Genomic DNA, 24,713 nt, shown 5'->3' with positions numbered 1-24,713 from the left:
GGTTCTTTTTATGTGGGCCATGATGAGAAGGTTCAAGTCCTGAAAGAATTGGGTTGAGAAAGAGTTAGTTCAGGAAAACAAGCTAAGTTGAAGAAAAAAAGGCAAGTCTAAAAAAATGACAAGGGTCGGTTGCGCTGGTCGTGCAACCAAAGTCCGTTGCGCGGGTTCACACAATGCATTTATACCTTGCGCGAATGAGATATCCATTGCGCGGGTCGCGCAACCAGATTTGATTGCGTGGAGGAAAGTGGCAGGATAGAGCTCCATTGCAAGGAATGAGAAGTGAGAGGATAAAATAAGGTGCTGCTATTTATAGAAGACGGGGCCGAGTGCGGAACTTGAGTGCCCGTTGCGCAGGTCGCGCAACCATTTTATGATTTAGAAATTGGAGTGGATTGATCCTAATTCTTTGATTCAAAAGAACAAAGTAATGATCAAGGGGGCATCTGTTGGAGCATAAAAAGAAGGAAGAAGATTGAAGGGATAAAAGATTAGGAGAAATGAAGAAAAGAAATGAAGAAAAAATAAAAAAGAAGGAAACTGAATGACATAGTAAGTGGTTGTGCAGACCCGCACAACCAATAGTTGGTGGCGCGGGTCGCGCAAATGACTTGATGAGTTGAAGTCATAAAGAGTTGGTTGCGCGGGTCGCACAAACAACTTAGTATGTTACGCGGGTCGCGCAAATGATATCAGAAACAGTCTACTATGGATGGAATATCTAATGAAAGGCGGGCCCTATGGCGAAAAGATCGAGGCTTCGCATGTGTGGAGGCCTATAAATACCCCACTCTCCCTCTCATTTGGGGATTAGAAGAATTTTGGAAGAAGGTCTGAGCTCCAGAGGAAGTTAAAGCTAGGAGAGGAAGAGAAGTTAGTTGCACAGACCACGCAACCAGGCTGTTATACAGCCAATGATGGAAAGGGTCGAAATGCTGCTGAAATTGTCAAGTTCGATCTTCATAGTTTCGAGCTCTCTTTTTGCATAAGGGACAAGCTCAAAGGGGAAGATCAGATGATCAAACCTGCACAACCATTCTTCCTAGAGAGATGATAAAAGCAGATGTCAAAATGCTGTCAAATTTGATATTTAGATTCGACATTCGAACTTTGTCAATTTTTATATTCTAGATAATCTATCTTAGAATTAAGGGATATTAGAGGATGTAAATGAATTCAATATTAATAATACAACAATTGTTCTCTATATACTTCTTTCTGTTATGTTCAAATGAGATAATTCCCCCAAATCGAATGCATTTGTTTCTTGTTCGAAACACACACCCAAACTCAACTTACTTTGACCTAAAACCTGTCTGATTATTATTTTTATTTTTATTTTTTTGGCATGGATGACTAGAACATGCAGGCACACGTGCAAGTATGAAATCATACGTTAGATCTGGCTTAAAGAGTCAGACGAATTTAATTCTTCAGGTGGGCCACAACAATAGAAGGTCAGTTGATGGTTACATATCTGTTTTTAAAAAATAATAATAATAATAATGCAGCGAAGTGATATGGCCTGATTTGTATGCCAGAAGATAATCAAAAGTATAGAGGATGGAAAGCGTTGAACTCCCGCTCGTATCACATAGTATTAGAAAGAAAAACATTGATAATCAGTTGACAGCCAACGTGTGAAAATTGATGGTCACAATAAGGACCTGTACAAGGACATTCCCATTCTCCTTCCTCTCCGCCCACTACCCTAGAAGATGATGGGCCCGCAAATGGGAAGGACCTGGACCAACCTACACATCTTCCGCACTGGGATTCCGTATTGACCCCATCACTACTGAGGTCGGACTGGTCCGTGCTCTGTGGGCCCCACCATGTTGTATATTTTTATCCATGCCATCCATCCGCTTTTCCAGCTCATTTTAAGTAATGAGCCTAAAAATGATGCAGATCCAAAGCTCAAGTGAACCACACCACAGAAAACAGTGGGGATTGAATGCCTACCATTGAAAACTTACTGGGTCCGACCGTGATGTTTTATTTGCCATCCAAGCTGTTGAAAAGGTCACACACACAAACTTGGACGAAGGTAAAACACAAATTCCAAACTTCTGCCACCAAGAAGTTTCCGACCGTGGGTGTTCAATCCCCACTGTTTCGTGTGGTGTGGTCCACTTGAGCTTTGGATCTGCATCATTTACAAAAAAAAAACTAAAAATTAATTATGCCCTAAAATGAGCTTGCAAAACGGATGGATGGCATGGATGAAACACATACATCACGGTGGACCCCATGGAGCTTGGCATACCGCTTTCACCCCCAGAAGCAGGAGGTGAAAGTCAGGCCCCGTCAAGTCAAGCACAAAACAGGCTGTGACGCAGCGGTGCTCGGTCGGGCCCACCAGCCCATTTCCGACAGTAGTTGGATTGTAGTGGCCATAGGGAAGACTAGTGAAAATCCATATTCTTAAATAACAATGACCTAACACTAAAGACCCAAAGAAGATGTCAAAAGTAGCCAAAGAAAGCATGTTACTTTGAAGATTCTTCGGTCTCTCTCTCCTTTTCTTTCCATCTCTTCTCACAACCCTTTCGTACAAACCAAGCCATTGGCCAGTTCCAAAAGGAGGCATTGGCCATTTTTTTTAATACTCTGGTAGAGTGTGATGAATGACACACGGGCTCTTGTAAATTACTTAGAAATTGCACATGCGCCATACGCTGGTCCAATTAAACTGTCTAAATAATGGTAGCAAATTTAGATATCTCATGAACCAACTATTAAGCTTATTTAATTATCTAACCATCAGATTGGTGGACATTTTTATTGGACGGTTAAAAATGGAAAAAGCAACCAACACTCTATGACCACAAACAAGTGTCCATGATCGGAGGTTAGGATTTCTACAACTAATCTGATCTTGGGATCGTGCCTTGGCAACAGTGGGCTGCACAATCTAGTCGGTTTTGTTTGAGTTAATATAGGTCACATGTACAATTTCCAAGTGCACGAGTATCAAGCGTCATATGCAGCCAGATTATAATATAAATCCTCAAAGAAGAAAATGGACATTTTTAGGTTCCACTTGATTGCAGCATAATTAGATTTACTGCCCTTCTCGGGCATATCTTCCCCCATCCATTTGTCGTAGTTGTAATTATGAATGCTTAAAACAGAATATTGGCCACACATGTGGGTCCCATGAAAACACAACACCCATGATATTGAAATATACAAAACAAAAATAAATAAATAGAAACGGCCACCAACATGTGGGCCCCCACGTAAGCACACACCCATGATATGAAAAAAGAAAATACATTGAAAATATTTATTTATTTATGTCTTTGATGGATTACAGCGAAATATTTATCCCCCGACCTATGTGTCCATAACTGTGGATGAGATGATGCAAGTTGGAACTAATCATACCAACTACACCGACCGACACAGGCACCATAAGATGCGACTGGATCCATAGCTCATAAGTTTCTAATTTCTTTACATCCATCTTTCTATTGTTAACTGAATATTCGAAAAATATGAAAAAAGAAAAAAGTCTTAAGAGCTGCGAAAATTATACAGTTGATTAGAGTAAATCATCGGTCAGACAAAAAAATAAATAAATAAATTCAGAATTAACATTCATAGACGGGATAGGTAGAACTATCCAAATTGTAAATGCTTTGAGGCATACTCCATCCATGGTAGGTCCCTTTGGATAAACAGTCTGGATCACCAGAACATGGGAACCACTTCTACAAAATTGACGCATTATGGCACCATCCAGGTTCTGATATATCAAGGCATCATAATCCGTCAACTATACAAACCAGTACAAACAATACACATTTAGGATGCGTGTTTGTGCTATAAAACAGATGCAAGTACAACGGCCAGAAGGGGCATTACATTGTGTAATGGGAAGAAGTTGGAAAGTACAAAGGAGAAGAAAAAGTTAAAAAGAAAACGCAGCGTAATTTGGTCTACCATAACATTTCGATGGCCAGCTCTTCGCTTCATGTTCCATGACGAATGTTTCGAAGAAATGGTCATTAAATGCATATTAATACAGCATAACATCGCGGTCCATTATCATTATAACATCTGTCATTGTAATCCTTAATAGTTAATACCATATGGCTTGGGCTCATCAATCACACCATAAGATTTTTATATCTATGAACTTGAGCATTAAAGAGGGGTTGCATTATTGAGCAAGAGCTATAAAATAAAATAAAAATAAAATAAAATAAAAAAACAAGCACCCTTTTTGGGAAGTGGGCTCCTTGTCTTCTCCTTAGATTTTAAAAGCAATGGGATTCTAAGAATTTCAAGTGGTTCTCAATGCACTTCTCCCACTGTACATACACATACGCATACCCACTTCCCGAAGAAGGCCAAAACCCTGAATGGAGACATCCATCATAGATATTCCTATATGTACGCGCGTGTGCACGTGCGCGCGCACACACACACACACTTTTTTGAATAAAATTATAGAAGAGCACCCACCTCTGCTAACCTTTTATCTCCATTATTGGTACCTTCAGTGGGGTCCCCAAGAATTTTTTTTTTTTTTTTTTTTTTTTTTTTAAATGCAATCTGATAAAATAATAGCATCTCCACTCAGTTCAATATCCGCAACAAAGCTTATCATTCACTCACTCATGGTAAAAAAAAGGCCAACCTTTTTATATATAGATGTAAGATGTCTTTTCTTCTTCTTTTTTCTTTTTATCTTCTTCACCCTTGAAAAAAAAAAAAAAAAAACCTTATGTGACATTTTATGTAATATTTTGTACCTACTTGTCATTATGAAGAATTTATTTACTGAAAATCTATAAAGTTAAAATTAAAGAATCTATTTAGTGTCTTCATGTGGAAGTACACAATGCTTGGCCTGAACTCCCAAGTGTTTTCAGTTCGGATCATCTTTCCATATAGGTGGGGCCCCTCTTTCATCGATCCAGGCCATCTATCTGATAGGTGATGCTGTAGAAAATACACCCATGTATTACTCCATGCATCTAACTGTTGCTTGCAAACATATGGTTAAAACAAAACAATTAATAATCGAAGTCCAACAATCAGACACCTCCACAGGGGATCCTGCCAGATAAACGCTCTGGATCAGAAAAAAGACAGACCCCACCTGCAGATAATGTGAACCCAGACAGAAAGGACATGTTCAGTGAGCACGTCTATACCTCTTGCATTATTTGGGAAGGAAAGAATCCATAGCAGTTGATACTAGTTAGAGAATTGACCGCTGATGGAATTGGTGTTGGATTGTCAACCTGGTATTATAGTTACACCAAGGGAACCAGGTAAAGTTAGTGTGATCCTGATGGAAGGGAAAAGAAAAAAAAAAAAAAAAAAAAAAGGGAAAAAGATAGGGAATCCGAAGCCTGACATGAGCAACAATAACCATGACACAAGCATTGCCCCTGGAATGCCAAGCATCAGTACTTGGGCCACTTATAGATAGAGGAAATAAAAATAGAAAAAAATATATCCACTTCCACATCCCTTCTCATACCTCTCCTCCGTTTTATTTCCTCTTCCTTGTTCACTTCCTTTTTAAGGGCAGTGAACCCCCTCCCAGGGATCCTCTATCATTTCTACTTCCTTTAATCATTCTCGTCTTCTCATCTGATTGTATTAAGGTGAGGATGATTTTCAAAGGAGGAGAGGAAGAAGTAAGCAATACATGGGTGGACGACCATAAAGCCGGATCAAAGGTTGGCGACAATTATGATGGTGAATTGGGTGATGATGATAATTTGGCAGAATGGCTGAGTCTAAGCCTTGGCAGAAGTGAGTCGTCAATGGCTGGGGATTCTGATTCCCAATCAAAACCTCCTTCCAACAAGGTGTTCTCTTGCAACTTCTGCATGAGGAAGTTCTTCAGCTCACAAGCATTGGGCGGGCATCAGAACGCCCATAAGAGGGAAAGAGGAATGGTTCGATCTCGGTCTCGGAGGATGATGATGATGGGCCTACCAATCAATGCTCCAGTGAATGTCCCACTTATCCGTTCACTGGGAGTTCGGCCCCACTCACTAGTGCACAAGCCACAGGCAGAAGGGGCCAGAATGGTTGCGAGATTTGATGACACAGCCACAGGCTTTGGGGCGACTTGGACGTCCTTCGCACTTGAAGAAGCAATGGATTTGATGTGGCCAGGAAGCTTTCACATGGGCTCCTCACTGCCAAAGCAACACTCGGAGCCACCCAAGCTTGACTTGAGCCTCCGACTTTGATACGTGCATGCATGGATCCATCAATTTATTATTAAACACTATGAGTTGCTCTCTTGTTGTTCCATCTATTGTTCGATTTCGCATTTATTCATCAATATCAACAACAGAAGCTAATCAAATTACATTTTTGTGCCAAAAAAAAATTAAAATTTTTTTAAAAAAAATAGCATCAACGATGACCTCCACCTGGAATGAAGGTTGCCATTGTACATCTAAAAAAACGTGAGGATCGAATTCCTTTTCACCTGGTACTGGAAAACCCAAGTAACATACTTTATACTCAACTCTTCCATTCAAGGCTAGCAAAATAGCTAGCAAAGCGTATCACATGTCAGTGAATGGTCATCTATTTCTTTGAAGTCATTTTTAGATTTTTAGATCATCTATTTTCATTCCACAGTCCTAGTTTTCTCCGTCGTCCTCAACGAATAGCTTGCATGGAATGATGATGAGCATGATAATGACGACGACGAGGATGAATAGAATGCTAAAGAATGAGTAGCCAAAATAAATTAGTAATTCCAGGGGTGGTAGTTTGGTAGCAGTGAAAAAACCATAAACCACTGTATAGGCCACCACCTGTGGGTTTCAACTCCAGCATGGTTATCCCATTCTTCTTCTTCTTCTTTTAATGAATGGTGATCCTATCTTTTTACTGCGCATGATCAGCAAATGCTCCAAGATCCATATCCATGATTTTCAGATTGTAGAGAGGGGCAAGGGACCCAAGTGCCAGCTTACCAACCAGTGGAGAAAAGAGAGAACAAATACGTACCCAGCTTACCTAAATAAAAAGAGAGAAACAGGACAGAGGTATCCAAACCTGCCAGAAGGATGGAAATGGGCAAGACATAGGAAGTGTCCAACATACCTACCTGAGAAAGAAAAGATGGAGAAGACCCTGTTTGCAGTGACCAGTTTGATCAATAGTTTTCATTTATGGCTTTCAAAGCTCAGAGGCAGCTCGGTCTTTTCCACTTAGCTAATGACGGCTGATGGGTTTACCAGCTTCAAAGGCTTGTTTATTGGTGAAAGAAGTCATTGGACTACATGGTCCACCCTTGTCTTAAGGAAACTAGGTATAGCCAAGAGCAATTATTTCTTTTTTCCAGCCTTTCATTGTCCCCAAATGATCCTTCACCATCTACCATTATCAATGACTTCATTAATCAAACATAGAACCTTCTTTTCAAGTTCTCTCAGCAGCTGCTTTTTCCTTCCCTTTCTTCAATTAGATCAACATTCACTTGAAATAGAAAAGAAATTTATTTCTTTTTGTTTTTATTTTAAACTTGAAAAGAAATCTAATTCGGGTTACTGATTTACAACTACCATTAAAGAACATACCCTAACTTGTGGTATGCAAAATGTGGACTGCCCTATATGCTCTTTAATAGTTCATGAGTTCTATCTGTTTTTTGGGGGGTTTGTTACACTCAAAACTAATCTATATTTATATTCAGCTCAGATATCCTTGCTTCGACTGTATCACCTTCAAAATCAATTTATATATATCTAATTGATTTTTTAATAACACTAATATCTACTTGATTTCTGCTGCACATTCATCTCAACCTTCTTCCACGTAATGGCAAATCCAACCATATGTTTGTCTTTCTCATCCCTAACTACAAATTTTATACGAAGAGGCTGGAGTCAAATATTTACAAGTATGAAACCAAAAAAGATTTACATATCCTATGAACATTCCAGCAAGTGAGAGACAATCTTAAGAGCTTGTGTCCATGCCAGAACATGGGATTTAGCCCTTTTGAAGACCTCCACTACATGTCCCTTACGATTCCTAAAACATCGATCATTCCTCTTAAACCAAAGGGCCCATATACCCGAGAGCAAACTTAACTGCTAAAATTTCCTTCCGATCTTCCCGATCCCCCCGACATGCCACATCAAGAAGTATGCATCAATAGATCCCAGAATCACCCATTCAACTCCGAATAACTTGGAAGAAGTCATCCCACATTTCTCTTCAAAATGAACATTGGGCAAATGGATGATCGACCGATTCATCAACCCAAAAACATAAAAGACATATATTCGGAAGAATGAAACCTCTTCTACAGAGATTATCCACCGTTAGAACGTTGCTTCTCCCGACTAGCCACACAAATGCCGCCACTTTTGAGGGTGCACCATAATGCCAAATGAATGACATCGGGCAGACCCCAACTGAAGAATCATCCCCACTTAGTAACATATAGAGGGATTTCACCGAGAACTTTTTAAAAATTTCTTTTAACTACACCATCAAGTTCGGCTCTGAGATTTCCGAAGCTACCTTTGAAAGCATTCCGAGCAAATTAATCAAATCTGAAATTTCTTCATCCACCAGATTCCTTTTACACGGCGGAGCCTACCCCTCCCTCAATAGAAAAGCATCTAGACACCCTAAGATCTACCTCAGGGGAAATACCAGTCAACCTTAGGAAAAAGTTCTTTCAGCCGAAAAAGTTTTTTCAGACTCTGCCCTCCTACCCACTTATCTTCCCGAAATCTAATTTTACCCATCCCCCAACGAAATCCAACCCCTTCCCAAACTTTTTGTTTTACAACTGCGACAGACTTCCATATATGTGATGATCTAGATGATGATGATGATTCTCATCCTGAACCGTCGGTCTATGACTTTGCTTTTGGCAGGTAAGGTGCGATGAGAGAAATTCAATAGAGAAATAACACATAACAAGCCAGGTATTGGTGGGGTTTATAACATAATAACTAATATCCAATTAGATTATTTTATATAAATTAAAAAGAATACGAAAAGGAAAGGAAAAAACTCTCAACAGAATTTGAATGTTCAAGCCATATTCTTTTATGCTATTAATAATAATCAGAACAGAGCTTTATTTTTCTTAAGGGCTGTCATTGTTCAGTATTCACAACTGATCTCGGATTCATGAAATAATTTACATTTAAATGCTTACACACAGAAGTCAATTATTTGCAGGTTAAGAAAAGCATAGAAATTCCTACAAACGCATTTTTCAAGTTTTTGTTTAAACTATTATCCATATTTTGTTGAAACAAAGACCGGTTACAACAAAGGGAAAGCATTCCCAACACCACCAAGCACCAAACACCATCTTTTGCTAAGGTCCATAGAAAAATAGCTTCACTAGAACCTAGGAAAGTAGGCATTTAGCCTTGAAACTAACTCCCTTATCTTGTCACGCAAAACAGTTTTGCTATCTCATTCACTCACAAAAAGGGTTTCTAGGGCCAGCTTCCCCGACTTGAGGGCTGGAAATTGAAGTGATGCAACTACGTAACCCTTTTATCTTGTGACTAAGGGCAACAGAATTTGAATGCTCGAGTCATATGCTTTCATGTTAGTAATAATCTTGATAGGCACACAACGGTGTAGCAAGAACGTCCAGATAGCTGCATCAACAGTTGGCGCCGTCTGTGGGAAGCGACAGTGAAGCCATTCCCAACTCACCTATCATCTCTAGTTGTTCTACAATGGCGAAAGGAAGAAAGAGGGCTTTGGCTACTATCGTTGCAACTGCTCCCGCACTAGTTGAGCAATCTACAAACCCTCAAGATCCACCCTAACAACACCAAGCTGATTCTGCTCCTGCAGCGCCTACATAAAGGTCCTGTAATCGGGGAGGTCGACTTATCTCCCTGGAAAACTAGGTCGAGGCCTTAACTGGTAACATAAACCGCGTAATGCAGATACTGGAGAGGAAGAACCCACCTCCCGACCATGGAGCAAAAGCAAGCGCATCTACCAAGTAATCTCGACCACCGCAGGCTCCCCATGACTCGCACAGAGCCAAGCAACAACTGGGGCAACATAGCTATGCACCCACCCACACTGCAGGAACTACCGCGCTTGCCGACTCCGACTTATGCCACACGCTGGAAAAATGAAGGTTCAAGAAGGCTCCTGAAGTGATGGCAGAGAACGAGGTCCCCTAGGAGGCTGAGCTCAGGGAGATACGAGGATAGATCGGCAACATTCGACAAACATACCGCGCCTGGGTCCTGAACTCAGTTGAGGCCATGTTGGAGGAGACAGAGTTACCATTTACCGACAATATCATGGGATCTCCACTTCCGCCGAGATTCTGAATGAGACAAATTACTCCCTACTCTGGAACCGGGGATCCGACCAAGCATTTGGAGCCCTATAGAGCGTGGATGGGGTTACGCGGTGCAACCGGTACGGTGATGTGCCGAGCATTCTCCTTGACCTTGTCAAGAGTAGCATGAAAGTGGTACAAGCAGCTGATGCCGAGGTCTATCAGCTCCTTCGCCCAGCTCACCAAAACCTTTATCACTCAGTTCATTGGCAGAAACGATAGGAGGAAACCAGCGACTCATTTCCTCACCATTACCCAAATGGAAGACGAGCTGCTGAAGGACTACATCATCCACTTCAACGCGGAAGTAGTACAGGTGGACAGCTATTCAGACCACATAGCAAAGGCCGCCATGATATTCGGCTAAAGGGAAGGGAGGTTCCTCTTCTTGATTGGTAAGAACCCCCTGACCACTTTGGTCAATCTCCCTAACGGAGCACAGAAATACTCTAATGCATATTAACTCTTCAGTTCGTGAAAAGCTACTCGAAGCACAAGCAACTCGGCTAAGGAGAAAAAGCACAAAGAAGAAAGGGAGCCACCTAATGTCAGAAGCAAGAGGAGAAGGGACGACGACCCAAGCAGAGGTCAGCACCCCAACCGACGTCTGAAGAGAAGGTTCCATTCTTACACTCCTCTAAATGTTACTCCTAAACAAGTCCTTATGGAAGTTTGCGGCAAGAGGAACCTAAAATGGTCGAGTAGGATGAAATCCAACGTCGAAAAACGGAAGTACTGTCACTTCCACCATGACCACTGCCACACCATTGTCGACTATTTCAATCTCAAGGAAGAGATCGAGTCCCTCATTTGCAACAGATATCTGCGGGAGTACGTCCACAAGAGGAGGGACAAACGACCAAACCAGAGAGACGAGCAATAAGGCAACAAGAATGACAACGAAGAAACGGACGAGATCGACACAATATTCGGAGGACCCGCAGGAGGTGGAGATTCAAACAGATCTCGCAGGGCTCATGCTTGTAGCATCAATAGCAGCAACTCAAAGCATCACATTAATCTCACAAGTAAGGCTGTAAAGGATCATAAATTGATTCCCTGCAACTTGACCTTTACCGAGGAGAACGCCTGAGGAATCCACCATCCACACAACGATGCCCTGGTGATGAACATGATAGTGGCCAACCACAAGGTGCACCGTATATTGGTGGACACCGGTAGCTCGACTGACATCCTCTTCGCTGCCGCTTTCGACAAGATGGGGATCGGGAGATCCCGACTACGTGCGGTCCAAACTCCCTTGCTTGGGTTTGCAGGAGAGAAGGTTACCTCCGAAGGAAGTATACTTCTGCCTGTGACCGCATGAGAGGGTCACAACCAGACTACTGTGATGATTGACTCCCTCGTAGTCGACTGTCTTTCTGTCTACAACGTCATTCTGTGACAACCATCCCTTAACGTCATGAGAGCAGTAGTGTCGACCTACCACCTTGTCATGAAATTCTCGGCCGAGCATAGTGTCGGACAAGTCAAAGGTGATCAACATGAAGCCCGACGGTGCTACTCCATGGCAGTAAGGGCAAAATCACAATAACAAACAATGGCAATCACATCTCGCGACCCCTGAGAAGAATCAGCTGAAAGAGGGTCTCTTGTGAAAGACCTGGTAACTATACCCCTCTGCGAGATCGACCTGACCCACACGATTCAAGTAGGTTCATTATTAGCCCCAGGTCAGCGAGAGTAGATCGTCGATCTACTGAAGCGACATGTCGACATATTTGCATGGTCCCATCAAGACATGCCTGGCATCAAACCAGAGGTGATGGTTCACAGGCTGAACGTTTACCCCGACTATCGACCAGTGAGGCATAAGCGACAAGCATTCGAACCAAAGAGGTATGCCATCATTGGCAAGGTGTCCCATGTCCGTTATGATACGACCGCATCGGCCGATACATAATGGTAACGGCTGACACTATTACGTGATGCGTGTTCGAAATGGCCGTTACGGAATTCTGTGACCGTAACGGTGACCCGTAACGGCTGTTGCGGGCCTTGAAAAAAAAAACTTACCTTTTTCCTTTCTTTTCTTCTTCTCTTTCTTCTTCTTCTTCCTCTTCTTCTTCTTCTCGGACAGCTTCTTCTCGGATAGATGCGGCTGCGGCCAGGTTCATCAAAGAAATCTACTATCTAGACTGGGTAGCAAACGTCATGCTAGTGAAGAAGTCGAATGGAAAATGGTGGGTGTGCGTTGACTACATGGACCTGAATAAGGCGTGCCCTAAAGATAATTTTCCTCTCCCGAAGATCGACCAGCTGGTTGACAACAAGGCAGGGCATGAGCTCCTTAGCTTCATGGACACCTACTCAGGTTATAACCAGATCGCGATGTACTTGCATGACCAGTAGAAAACGACTTTCGTCACCGACAAGGGGCTTTACTGCTACACGGTCATGCCTTTCGAGTTTGAAGAACGCCGAAGCAACGTATCAACGACTTGTCAACAAGATGTTCGCTAAGTAGATCGGACACTTTATGGAAGTCTATGTAGACGATATGATAGTGTTGGGGCACAAAAAATGCATGAGTCAATAGCAGTTTGATTTGTTGCGCATCAAGGATCCAAGATAGGTAGCCCTGCCCATTTCGCGGCCCTCTCTCTCTCTCTCTCTCTCTCTCTCTCTCTCTCTCTCCTTGGATCTCCCATTGCACACCATTCTCCCATTTGCGCGGCCCTCTCTCCATCATCCCTCTCTCTGGAAAATCTATTGCGCATGAATAGTGTTGCGTGTGAATAGTGTTGTGCGATGAATAGTTGCGCGGGTGAATAGTGTTGCGCGAAATGGGGCTCATGACACGTAAATCAATGCCTCATACATGTGAAAACCTATAAATACCCCCTCCCCCTCTTATTTGCATCATTAGATGTTCCAACGAGAGGAGCAGGTATGGGGCACATGATTAGTGTTACGCGGTGAATAGTGTGGTGCGGAATAGATGGGTCTGTTGCACGGTGAATAGTGTTGTGCGGATTTGATGGGTCTGTTGTGCGGTCATGCAATAAAAGGCCTCAATAGCCCCGTGCTTTGCAATTTTGAGGGTTCCCTTCACAATTCGATTTTCGATTTATATGCCTCTCAAGTGTCGACTCGAAGCAAAGGATCTTAGACCCGCATAACCCCTTTATCACTCTAACGGACATCAAATATGCTGAAATGCTACCGAAATCGCTATTGAATTGATGATCATTTCTTTCATTGCACAGATTCATTGTACTTTGTTTCAGAATCAAGGGAAACACAAGGATGTAATTGAAACTCAGAATTAATGAAATCTATGATTATGAATGTTCTTATATTTTCTTTGTTAATTAATGAATGAGATTTCCCCTATCAAACCACATTCGTTTCTTGTCGAAACAGATAGTCAAGAGCATCAGGGCGGGAAACCATGTGGCTGACCTCGAAGAAATGTTCACCATCTTGAAGAAGTATCAGATGAAGCTAAATTCGAGCAAATGTGCCTTCCAGGTTAACTCAGGAAATTCTCCGATTTCTTGGTCAACCAAAGGGGAATTGAGGCAAATCCCAACAAGATCCAAGCATTGTTGAACATGACTTCGCCCAAAACTACAAAGGATATTCAGTGTCTCATGGGCAGAATCGCAGCCGTTAACAGGTTCATCTCTAGAGCTACCGACAAGTACCTCCCGTTCTTTCAACAACTGAAGGGCAAGGCAAAGCTGACATGGACCGACGAATGTGAGCAAGCTTTTCAGTAGCTCAAGCAGTATCTGGGGTCACCCCCACTCCTTTCCAAGCTCGAGCATGGAAAGTCGTTGTTACTCTACTTGGCAGTCTCAGCTGCAGCGGTTAGCTCGGCCCTGATACGAGAGGTCGGAGGCAAACAGCTCCATGTCTACTATGTCAGCAAGGCATTGGTTCAAGCTAATACCAGATACCTCGACATCGAGAAGCTCGCGCTGGCCTTGATCGTGTCGTCGTGACGCCTTCGCCCATACTTTCGGGCCCACACTGTTGTGGTCCCGACCAATCAACTCCTCCGTTAAGAACTCTAAAAACCTGAAGTATCAGGGAGATTGACGAAGTGGGCGATCGAGCTCGGCAGATTTGACATCGAGTACCGACCCCGAACTGTTATCAAGGGCGGGCAATGGTCGACTTCATTGTCGAGTTCACCAATACCGAGCTCCCTGAAGAACCGAGGAAACCAAGGAGGAAACCAACCCGCGAGCATAGACCATTCATGTTGATGGGTCTTCCAATTCAAAAGGCAGTGGGGTAGGGATAATCCTTGTGACACCCGACCAGACCTGCACATGGTATGCCTTGAGATTTGGGTTCTTGACATCCAACAATGAGGCGGAATACGAGGCACTCCTTACCGGGCTCAAGCTAGCGAAAGCTATGGGAGGCCGAGCCCTGAAGATCCACAACGACTCCCAGCTCATCGTCAACCAAGTTGCCGATGAGTACTAGGCGAAGGGAGAGAAGATGATCGCCTACCTACAAAAAGCGAAAGAACTCATTGGCAGGTTCAGTAAATGAGAAGTCACCTTGGTCCCCCGAGCAGAAAATTCTCGAGCAGATGCTCAAGCAAAATTAGTTGTCGTAGCTGACGATGACATCCAAATTAATTCCGATTGAGTTCTTGCCCCATCCCAGTATCGGCCGACCTGAATCGGAGGAAGCACTTCCTGGCACCTCGACGCCAAGCTGGATGGACCCAATCATAAGCTACCTCCAGCAGAACAAGCTACCCGACGACAAACTCAAGGCACGCAGAATTCATAGCAGAGCAGCTCAGTATACCATGATAGGGGATTTCCTCTACAAAAGAGGATTCTCCTTACCCTACCTGAGATGCATTCGACCTTGTGAAGCTAAATATGTTCTGAGGGAGATCTATGAAGGGGTCTATGGCAACCGTTCAGGTGGGAGAGCACTCGCCCACAAAGTGATTCAACAAGGGTACTATTGGCCGACCATCCATGAGGACGCCAAGCAATGCGCGAGGAAGTGTGACAAATGCCAACGATTCGCCGCGATACCTCGACAGCCATCCGAGTAGCTAACCCCTTTGACCGACGCCTGGTCATTCGCCTGATGGGGAATTGACATCATAATACCGCTACCTATGGGCAAGGGTGACCAAGTTCGCTGATGTAGCAATTGACTACTTCACCAAGTGAGTCGAGGTCGAGCAGTTAGCCAAAATCACCGAGTAAAAGATTACTGACTTCGTCTGAAAGAATATCATCTGCAGATATAGAATCCCGCATACTATTGTCTCGGACAATGGCAAGCAGTTCGACAACGCGATTCTGAGGTCTATGTGAAAGACTCGGGATTTGCAACGCCTACTCATCACGTTGACATCCGCAGGCCAATGGACAGGCAAAGGCAGTTAACAAGATCATAAAAAATCACTTTAAGACCAAGCTCGAGAAGTCTAAAGGGACCTAGGCCAAGGAGCTACCACATGTCCTCTGGGCATACTGAAAAATTGCTCGAACATCAACTAGGGAGACTCCTTTCTCCTTGGCCTTCAGCGTAGATGTCGTAGTACCAGTCGAAGTGGGGCTTCCAACTGCACGCATCGAATCGTTCGACAAAAGTCAAAATGCTAAGCAGATGGCCCTAAGTCTGGACCTACTCAAGGAAGAAAGGGGACGAGCACAATTGAAGATCGCCGCTTTTAACAACATGTCACCCAGTACTACAATTCCTGGGTCAAGGTGCAAAGATTTTGAGTATGAGACTTGGTCCTTCGCGAAACCTTCCATAACACCAAGGAGCACAACTCAGGGACGTTGGGGCCGAGCTGGGAGGGACCCTACAAGATAACGAGCACGACGCAGCTATGAGTATATCGACTCCAGGACATGGATGGACAGCATTTGAAGATCTACTATTCTTGAGGACTCGAAAAGTCCTAAAGAGCACGTCAACTGACCGATCTACTTGATATGAGTTGAACCGACTAAGAGCGACCTCCCTTCTCAAAGGAAAAAAGGTGCTCAGGACATTGTTACTATTTTCTGTCTATTATTTTTGCGAATTCTACAATAAAAGAACTTCCCCAAGTTAGGGGAAGAGAATTTCTTTTAAATATTATTCTCAACTATCCAAGCTACGCGATCAACTATGAGGACTTCCCTTAGTTTAAGGGAAGAAAGTCCTCCTACCGACTGCTCAACCCACTACTAAGTGGTCGGCATATTAATTCTATTGTGCATGATCTACTACATAATCGACTTATCAAACCTACATTGCTCGGCCTATGCACTCTACTTTGTTCGACCTACTAAATCTACTTAAGAAAAACATACACTACAACCATGGCAAAAAAAATTATCTTTTTATTGATAAAAGGAAAGTCATTACAACAAAAAACAAGAAATATTTTACAAGTATGATAGGGGGTGGCAAGGCTCAGTTGACTTGAGAGGGGGGCTGCTCGGTTTCGACTTCAGCGGGGGCCGGGTCTTCAAGAGATTTGTCGCCCAAGCTATCTAGATTAAGCTCTAGATAGCTTTGCCTGATGTCCTCCTAGCACCGCTCATATCCGAAGCTGAAGTACACTTCTTCCTCCTCGGCCCACTCCCCAGAGGTCTTATATGCCTCCAATGCAGCCACCCGAACCGTCGGGATGGAGGCCTCGACCTCAGCCAGTTTGGCCCTCGACCTCTGCCAATTTGGCCACAGTCTCTGCTAACTTAGCCTTCAGCTCGGCCTCCAACCTCGCGGCCTTGGCTTCCACCTCGACCCGCTCCCCCTCAGAGATTGAGAGGCACGCCTTCAGCCCCTTCGACTCGGCCCACAATGCGGCCTCCTTCTGCTGAGCTTTGTCTAGTTGGATCCCCAAAGTCGCTCGCTCCTCCCCAGATATCCGCAGGGCCCCTTGGAGAGCCTCTGCTTGGGCCATAGTTGCATCTCTAGTAGTTGCAACGACTTCAAGCTCGGCGACCTTGGCCTAAAGATCTACCTCCATCTTCTCGAAGCCTTGTCCCACTTGTCGAAACGATCGGCGGGAAGCTAGAAGGGCGGGAACGGTTTGAAAGAAGACACAAAAACAAAGGACAGCCAGAAAGAAAATCGAAGAAAGAGAACGACATATCAAAAAAAGGGGGGAGGATCTACTTTGTAAAAGGTGACCGCCATGTCGCCCAGAAGAACCATTGGGTGGACATCTAGTAAGGCGGCGATGTCCTCCTCTGGTGCGTGTCTAGCCGCCCACTGGGAGAGGAGACCCATATGGTAGCCCAGGGGTAAGGGGCCCGACGTATTGGCCTCTGAAGCTTGATGCCCCGATGTATCACCCTCCTCGGCCTGTTGGGCCTGACCAAGGGAGGGCTCCTCAACAGGGGGAGCCTCTTCCCCTGTCGGGGATGGCTCCAGATCTACAACCTCTAGAGTCACTAGCTGAGGAGGGATCTCGCATGGAGAAGCCGCCCAAGATGCCCCACTTACCGCGACCAGAGTCAGCTGCTCAGCTGCTGGCCCTTCGAGGACGACCTTTGCTCTATCCTCTGAAACAGTGGAGAACCCTCCTCGACGCGCTGAAGGAACGGACCATATTGCCTGTCCTCTTTAAATGGCCCAGATCGGACCCAGAAGGAATCCCGATCCTTTTTGCGGGATGAGGAAGATCGGTCATATCTGCACAGCAAGATACCCAAGTCAGGCATGAAAGGATAAAATCTTAATAGAAAAGTTTAAAAGAAAATTTTTACCAACTACCACTTATCTCTTGGCTCGACCAAGGACAAGCTGGACTGGTAGAAAGACTGAGTGATCAGCTTCCTCGTTGGAGGACGGGTTGTCGGTGATGAGGACCTAACCAATTTCTCTCAGCAGCGCCTTGCCCCTTTGCGTGATTAACTTGGTGGAGTTGTAGCTCTAAGAGTTGGGGCTATTTCCAAGGAAGAGCTACAAGGAACACGACTATGGTCAACAAAACAGCTATAAGACAAAAATAAAAATAGCAAATCTACAGCTCGGTTGCTTCCGACCTGGGCAAGTAAATTCGGTGGGGACCCGAGAACGCAACTTGGCCACCTCAGCCGCTGGGGCTTCCCACTCTCCTGACACGAAGAACCACTTGTCCTTCCAGCGATTGTTGGAGGACGAGTTGTCGGTGATAAGGACCTAACCCTTGTTCGCCCATGTGGAAAAATAATACCAACCCTGATGGCTAGGGCTAGCCTTCACTCTATATAGCTACAAAAAATCTTCGGCAGACAGCTTGATATGCCCGACCTGATGCCATAAGATGTATGTCCCGAGCAAGGCCCTTTAAGCATTCGGGATGATCTGGCCTGGAGCCAACCTCAGGTGGTGCGCGACCTCCCATACAATAGGGTGAACGGGAAGTCGAAGACTGCATTGAAGGGCGACCACATATATAACCACCTCGCCTTCGTGAGGCTGGCCTGGGACTTCACTGAGTTCGAGAGGTCAAAGCACCACAGACTCTAGAATTTGGTACTCTGCCCTGATCCGAACCAAGTTAGCACCTTATAACCTCGACCCAAAAGGGCTGACATCCCAAGGCGGCCCCGTGGCAGATTGAGCTATGGCCTTATTGGGGCAAGCACTATTGTTTCTTCCCGGCCACTTGGCACCAGAAACTGAGGCTCGGAGGGAGCGCCCAACCGAGAGTCCACGCTTTCAGAATGCCTCGGATATCGACACTTTGTCAGAAATGTCCGACATTCTGACCAAGAAAAGAAATGTAGAAAAGAAAGAATAACAAAGATGGCCGAAGAAGAAGAAAAGAAGAGGCCAGAGTAACAGGAATTTGACTTACCGAAAATCACCTACTTCGGTAGTCAAAGAGAGCAGTAGAGGCAGAAGAGCAAATGAAAGGGTTTCTAGGTGATTGCCCGCATTCAATGCCGCAATCCGAAGAGGCATTACAGCTCACGCCTCCCTCCAAGTGGCAGCTGCCAATTCGCGGACCGACCCGACTATCGAGATACAGGCACGTGTCCATATGCTACTCGCCGAAAGACGAAGAGGTGTCGTTCCAGCGCATGCCTCATCGAACAACTTGTCACGATCATTGGAGGATCCTCCTTGATCCCCACATTAGCCGCCTTTCTCTCTTCCTTCATTAATGATAGATGAATCCGACCTCCCAACTTCTTCTGCGCGAGGCATCACACTTAGATGTCATTCCAACTCAATTTACTTCCCGATCTTCTAAAGAGCACTCGGAAGTAGGGGGGCTACTGTTATGGGTAAAATCGGATTGACCAAGAAACCAAGGAATGAGATAGAAAACGGAAGGTAGGTAGCTCGAAAGAAGAGATCGAGTAAGATCTCAATCTGGATTTCCGAGAACGACCTCCACGAATAGCTCGAGCACCAAGCATAATCAGTGATCTCAGATAAGTGCCAACCCGACCTCAAAGATAGGTCCCGACCACAATCAACGGTCCAGCTCGGTCTGCAAGACTTTGACCAATTCAACTAAGAGGTCAGCATCAACTGTCGACTGTGACCTCCTTAGGAGCCGACCACCAGGAGATCTTCTTTGTGTATGAGGAGGATCAATTCCCCCAAGATATTCTAATGTAGGGGCATTTTCACACCGGGCTCGAGTGGGGTAGCTCGTGGGATGTGGGGACACATTCGAGGTGGGTGACCCATGTGATTTGGGGCCCACGAGGGAGGTCTTGTGTTTGAGACACCTCACCAAGGGTGACGCATTTCACACCGGGCTCGACTGGGGTAGCCTGTGGGATGCAGGGACACACTCAGGGTGGGTGATCCATGTGATTTGGGGCCCACGAGGGGGGTTCGGCCGAGGTCCTAACCCATGCGATGTGGGGCCTGGGCTATGAGATAAAAGGATTAATTCACCATGCTCTAACAGTTCGAGCTTTTAAAGCAAGTGGTTAATTGTCTTGGATCAAATTGGTATTTGAGCAAGAGGTCTCGTGTTCGAGACTCCTCACCGGGGGTGATTAACGCAGAAGCATTTTCACACCGAACTCAAGTGGGATAGCCTGTGGGATGTGGGGACACACTCGAGGTGAGTGACCTATGTGATTTGGGGCCCATGGAGGAGGTCTCGTGTTTAAGACTCCTCACTGGGGGTGATTAATACGCATTTCACACCGGGCTCGAGTAGGGTAGCCTGTGGGATGCGGGGACACTCGGGGTGGGTGACCCATGTGATTTGGGGCCCACGAGGGGTGTTCAGCCGAGGTCCTAACCCATGTGATGTGGGGCCTGGACTATGAGATAAAAGGATTAATTCGCCATGCTCTAACAGTTCGAGCTTTTAAAGCAAGTGGTTAATTGTCCTGCATCATCTTCGCCAAGAATCACACCGAGGATATTGTATAGAAGATTCATTACCATATACATAACTAAGCACCAAAGGGCTATAAATAAGAGCCCTACCTATGGTAAAAGGTATGTACAAAAACCCTAGTACTACTAGACCCAGATTGCTTCTCTAACTTTGGCTTCAGAGGGTCCCCTGCTATAGTCAGGGTCTCCATTGTTGTTTTCTTTAACAGGTACAGAGCGGTCTAGCAAGAACGTCTAGATAGTGGCATCAACAATACCTTTCAAATATTAATCAGGAAAGATCTTTTTTTTTTTTTTTTTAAGGCTCTCATTGTTCATAGGTCGTAACTGATCTTGGATTCATGAAGTCATAAACCTTTTCATGTTTCCACAGTGGAGCAAATAACTTGCATGTTAAGCAAACTATAGAAATGGCTGAAAATGCATTTTTGAGTTCCTGTTTTCCCTATAATTAATTTCCAAACTTCTTTTAAACGAATAACATATTATAACAAAGGGAAAGACTTTCCAACACCACCATGTGCCAACATTGTCATTTTTCTTATGGTAACGATCTTATATAATTAGCTTCACTCAAGAACCGAGGAAAGCAACATGTTTCACCTTGAAACTAACTCCCTTGTCTTTCTATGCCAAAAAGCATCCACAGTTTTTCTATCTCACTAATCACTCAAAAAGGGTTTTTGGGGCCACCTTCCTTGACATTAGGGCAAGAAACTCAAGTGATGAGACTTCATAATCCTTCACAATTATAGTTTTTGCTTTGATATACTGAACCACTGCTGAAGGCCGGGAAAAATCTAAGATAATACCCCCCCTTCCTATTCTTAAGACTCCTCCCTAACTTGAATGCTTTAGAATGGTGCCTAGATCTTCCAAACATAAACCAGTGGGCTTTTCCATGGTGGACTTTCTGGCACGTTCTTGCCACAAGAATTATTGATGTTGACAAGTTTTATCAGGCCTATCAACAGGTCAGGTAATGCAAGGGCATTTTCACACCGAGCTCGAGTGGGGTCACCTGTGGGATGCAGGGGCACACTTGGGGTGGGCGAGGCTCATGTGGGAGGTCTCGTGTCCGAGACTCCTCACCAAGAGTGATTAATGTGCATTTCACACCGGGCTCCAGTGGGGTAGCCTATGGGATGCAGGGACACACTCGAGATGGGCGGCCCATGTGAGGCGGTACCCATGTGATTTGGGGCCCACGAGGGGAGTTCGGCCGAGGTCCTAACCCATGAGATGTGGGGCCTGGGTTATGAGATAAAGGGATTAATTCGGCATACTCTAACAGTTCGAGCTTTTAGAGCGAGTGGTTAATTATCCTGCATCAAATTGGTATCCGAGCGGGAGGTCTCGTGTTCGAGACTCCTCACCGAGGGTGATTAATGCAGGTGCATTTTCACATCGAGCTCGAGTGGGGTCGCCTGTGGGATGCAGGGGCACCCTCGGGATGGGCGGGGCCCACGGGAGAGGTCTCATGTTTGAGACTCCTCATCGGGGGTGATTAATGCGCATTTCACATCGGGCTCAAGTCTTGCATCAAATTGGTATCCGAGCAGGAGGTCTCGTGTTCGAGACTCCTCACTGCGGGTGATTAATGCATAGGCATTTTCACACCGGGCTCGAGTGGGGTCGCCTGTGGGATGCAGGGGCACACTTGGGGTAGGCGGGGCCCACAGGGGAGGTCTCGTGCTCGAGACTCCTCATCGAGGGTGATTAATGCGCATTTCACACCAGGCTCAAGTGGGGTAGCCTGTGGGATGCGGGGACACTTGGGGTGGGCGGCCCGTGTGAGGCGGTACCGATGTGATTTGGGACCCACGAGGGGGGGCTCGGCCAAGGTCTTAACCCATGAGATGTGGGGCTAGGGCTATGAGATAAAGGAATTAATTCGTCATACTCTAACAGTTTGAGCTTTTAGAGCAAGTGGTTAATTGTCCTGCATCATCAGGTACTAGTATACCCATATCCAAAACCACATAAAGGGGGTTAGGTTCAGGTCCGAGCATCATCCTTAAGGTACCAGATGGAATGCAATAGGGTGTGTGCACTTGTTGGGTGCCATTGATTTTAGGGACTATATGTGTCAGGTTTGTTCAGGTTGCGGCCGGTTTCAGGTCAGTTTGAGTTTCTACAGTGGGATCAACAATGCCAATGGCTAAATTTGAATTAATGCATGCCACAAGTATGATTTCTAAGTGTTTGCTTAAACCATCTCTTATCAGATTATCAGATAACTCCCAAATTTTTAGTTAGTTATATTAATCATTTTAAAATATATATATATATATATATATATGGTTGTGTGTATGCGTGCTTGCATGTGCATATAACATTAATATTAAATATTAACAGGTACCATATTAGGTATCCAACACAATCCGATTTTTAAATGGGTCAAAATGTGCACCCAAACCCAACCTGAATTTTCAATAGGTCCAATTTTAGGGTTCAAATCCATGTATAACAAGTTGGATACCATGGAAAACCACCGAAAATGTTACCAATTGACCACTTTTAGTTCTCTGAGTCCAACAGAAAATGAAACATGCTTCATGGCTTAGCAGCAGAAAGTTGTGAGTCAAAAAGAGAAATGTTAGTTTGAAACAGTAGAGAAAATGTCTAGGAAGGGGAAGCAATGCGATTCCAGAGTAGGACCAGGAGTGTCGCCTTGGGTAGGTCCTTGGAAAGAAGCTTCCTAACTTCATGGGCTAAGGGCATGGGAATCCTACCCTCTTATGGAAATGTGTCTTTTTTATAAACACAAACACTATTATCATGTCTTCCCTTTCAATACTCATGAGATTTCTAAAGCAACTTGAACTCACATAAGGTACTTAAAGTAGCTCATCCGAAGACAATTGTGGTTATCTATGACTTTGTGCTAACTCTTGATCAAAGGGTAATTGAAACAAGAAGTAAAACAACCTTGTGTTATGATTATGAGAAATCCAAAATGCAACCTTAGACATTAGGAGATCTTAGTGGACTGTGATTGCATTCACCATGACAGTGTTTGGCTCTCGCTCTCACTTTTTTTCCCTTTTGAGATTTTTCTAATAAATTATTTCAATAATCAAAATATAAAGCAAGCAAAAGAGGGATGTTAAATCTAGTATTTTGAAAACCAGACTATATTGTTCAGCCCAAAAAGGTACAACCCAAATTGGAGAACTTTCTAGTTTGGTTTGATTCAAACCACTTGAGGACTTAAAAACTATTTGGATCAATCAGCTCAACGAATATGATCCAATCCCAACAGCCGAATTGGTCGTGCATCAATGAACAAATAAATAGTGACTCGAATGAGAAAGAAAGTCATGAAAACAAATGTGGGGAGGGGGGGTCATGTAAATTTTAAGAATGGTGATAATGTGATGGGGACATCATGCGCACACACGCAGTCACGCCCCCCCTACGCACATACGCCAGAAGGAGGGCCCCACCGTCGATCTGGATCGATGATGACGTCCAGGGAGGGCCTCCTAGGTAGAAGACGAAGTTTTGATTGAAAAGAGTGGGTCCGTTAGTCAAGAAAATCCTATCATGGGATCTCATGATCATGGCCCACTAGTCAGATTAATTTCGTATTTTAGGTTTTGCTTATTAATGTTATTTAGAACATCATGGACGCTTTAGATTTCTTTTATTAGTTTCTATTTTGGTTTACTTCATCGCTAAGTAATAAGTTGCACACATGGCGCGAGTTTTAAGGTATAGGGTTTTCCTATAAATAGGCACCCCTTGTAGCTTTTTTTCATTCATTGAAGATTAATAAAAATTCTGCGTTTTCCTACTCTCTGAGTTGTGAAGCCTAATTGGGTGCGAACACTCCCTTCATCGAAGGGTTAACTACCATGGTACGAAGCCACATCTATCCCGATTCGCCCCCAACCATCGTCATCTCTACTACCCATCTTCTACCATCCCTTATTTTCATCTCACCCTATCATCTATACTTCGAATCAATCATCTATTGCAGCAATTCTCCTTCCCACATCAGAATTTCAGAATCTGGCCTTACACGAGGGCTGAAATTTCGACGAAGCACCGCGCACAA

The 24,713-nt window shown here is 44.4% G+C and overlaps 2 protein-coding genes across 7 annotated transcripts in view; one reads left to right on the top strand and one right to left on the bottom strand.

Moving 5' to 3' along the window:
- Positions 1-4,567: 4,567 nt before the first annotated feature.
- Positions 4,568-24,713, bottom strand: part of LOC131219067 (TIP41-like protein) — an 89,719-nt gene continuing 69,573 nt past the window's right edge. For 2 of the 6 annotated variants that reach the window (XM_058214050.1, XM_058214049.1), the window contains 3 exons: positions 5,378-5,411; positions 5,172-5,261; positions 4,722-4,956 (listed from right to left, as the gene is read on the bottom strand). In XM_058214050.1, coding sequence (XP_058070033.1) covers positions 5,219-5,261; positions 5,378-5,411 — 77 coding nt within the window. In that variant the 3' untranslated portion in view covers positions 4,722-4,956; positions 5,172-5,218. The other 4 variants (XR_009157985.1, XM_058214044.1, XM_058214048.1 and 1 more) reach the window with 4 other exon arrangements.
- Positions 5,462-6,349, top strand: LOC131219068 (zinc finger protein 4-like). The gene has a single exon (XM_058214051.1). It carries the CDS (start codon positions 5,637-5,639, stop codon positions 6,225-6,227), a length of 591 nt encoding a protein of 196 aa, XP_058070034.1. The 5' UTR covers positions 5,462-5,636; the 3' UTR covers positions 6,228-6,349.

Source organism: Magnolia sinica, chromosome 11 (assembly GCF_029962835.1).
Source record: "Magnolia sinica isolate HGM2019 chromosome 11, MsV1, whole genome shotgun sequence".
In the NCBI taxonomy this organism is placed as follows: Eukaryota; Viridiplantae; Streptophyta; class Magnoliopsida; order Magnoliales; family Magnoliaceae; genus Magnolia; species Magnolia sinica.
The sequence above is the reverse complement of the archived record's forward strand: the minus strand, read 5'-3'. Positions and strand labels throughout refer to the sequence as shown.

Excerpts from the sequence above, each read along its gene's own strand:
- LOC131219068 (XM_058214051.1), top strand. The coding sequence starts at position 5,637 with ATGATTTTCAAAGGAGGAGAGGAAGAAGTAAGCAATACATGGGTGGAC.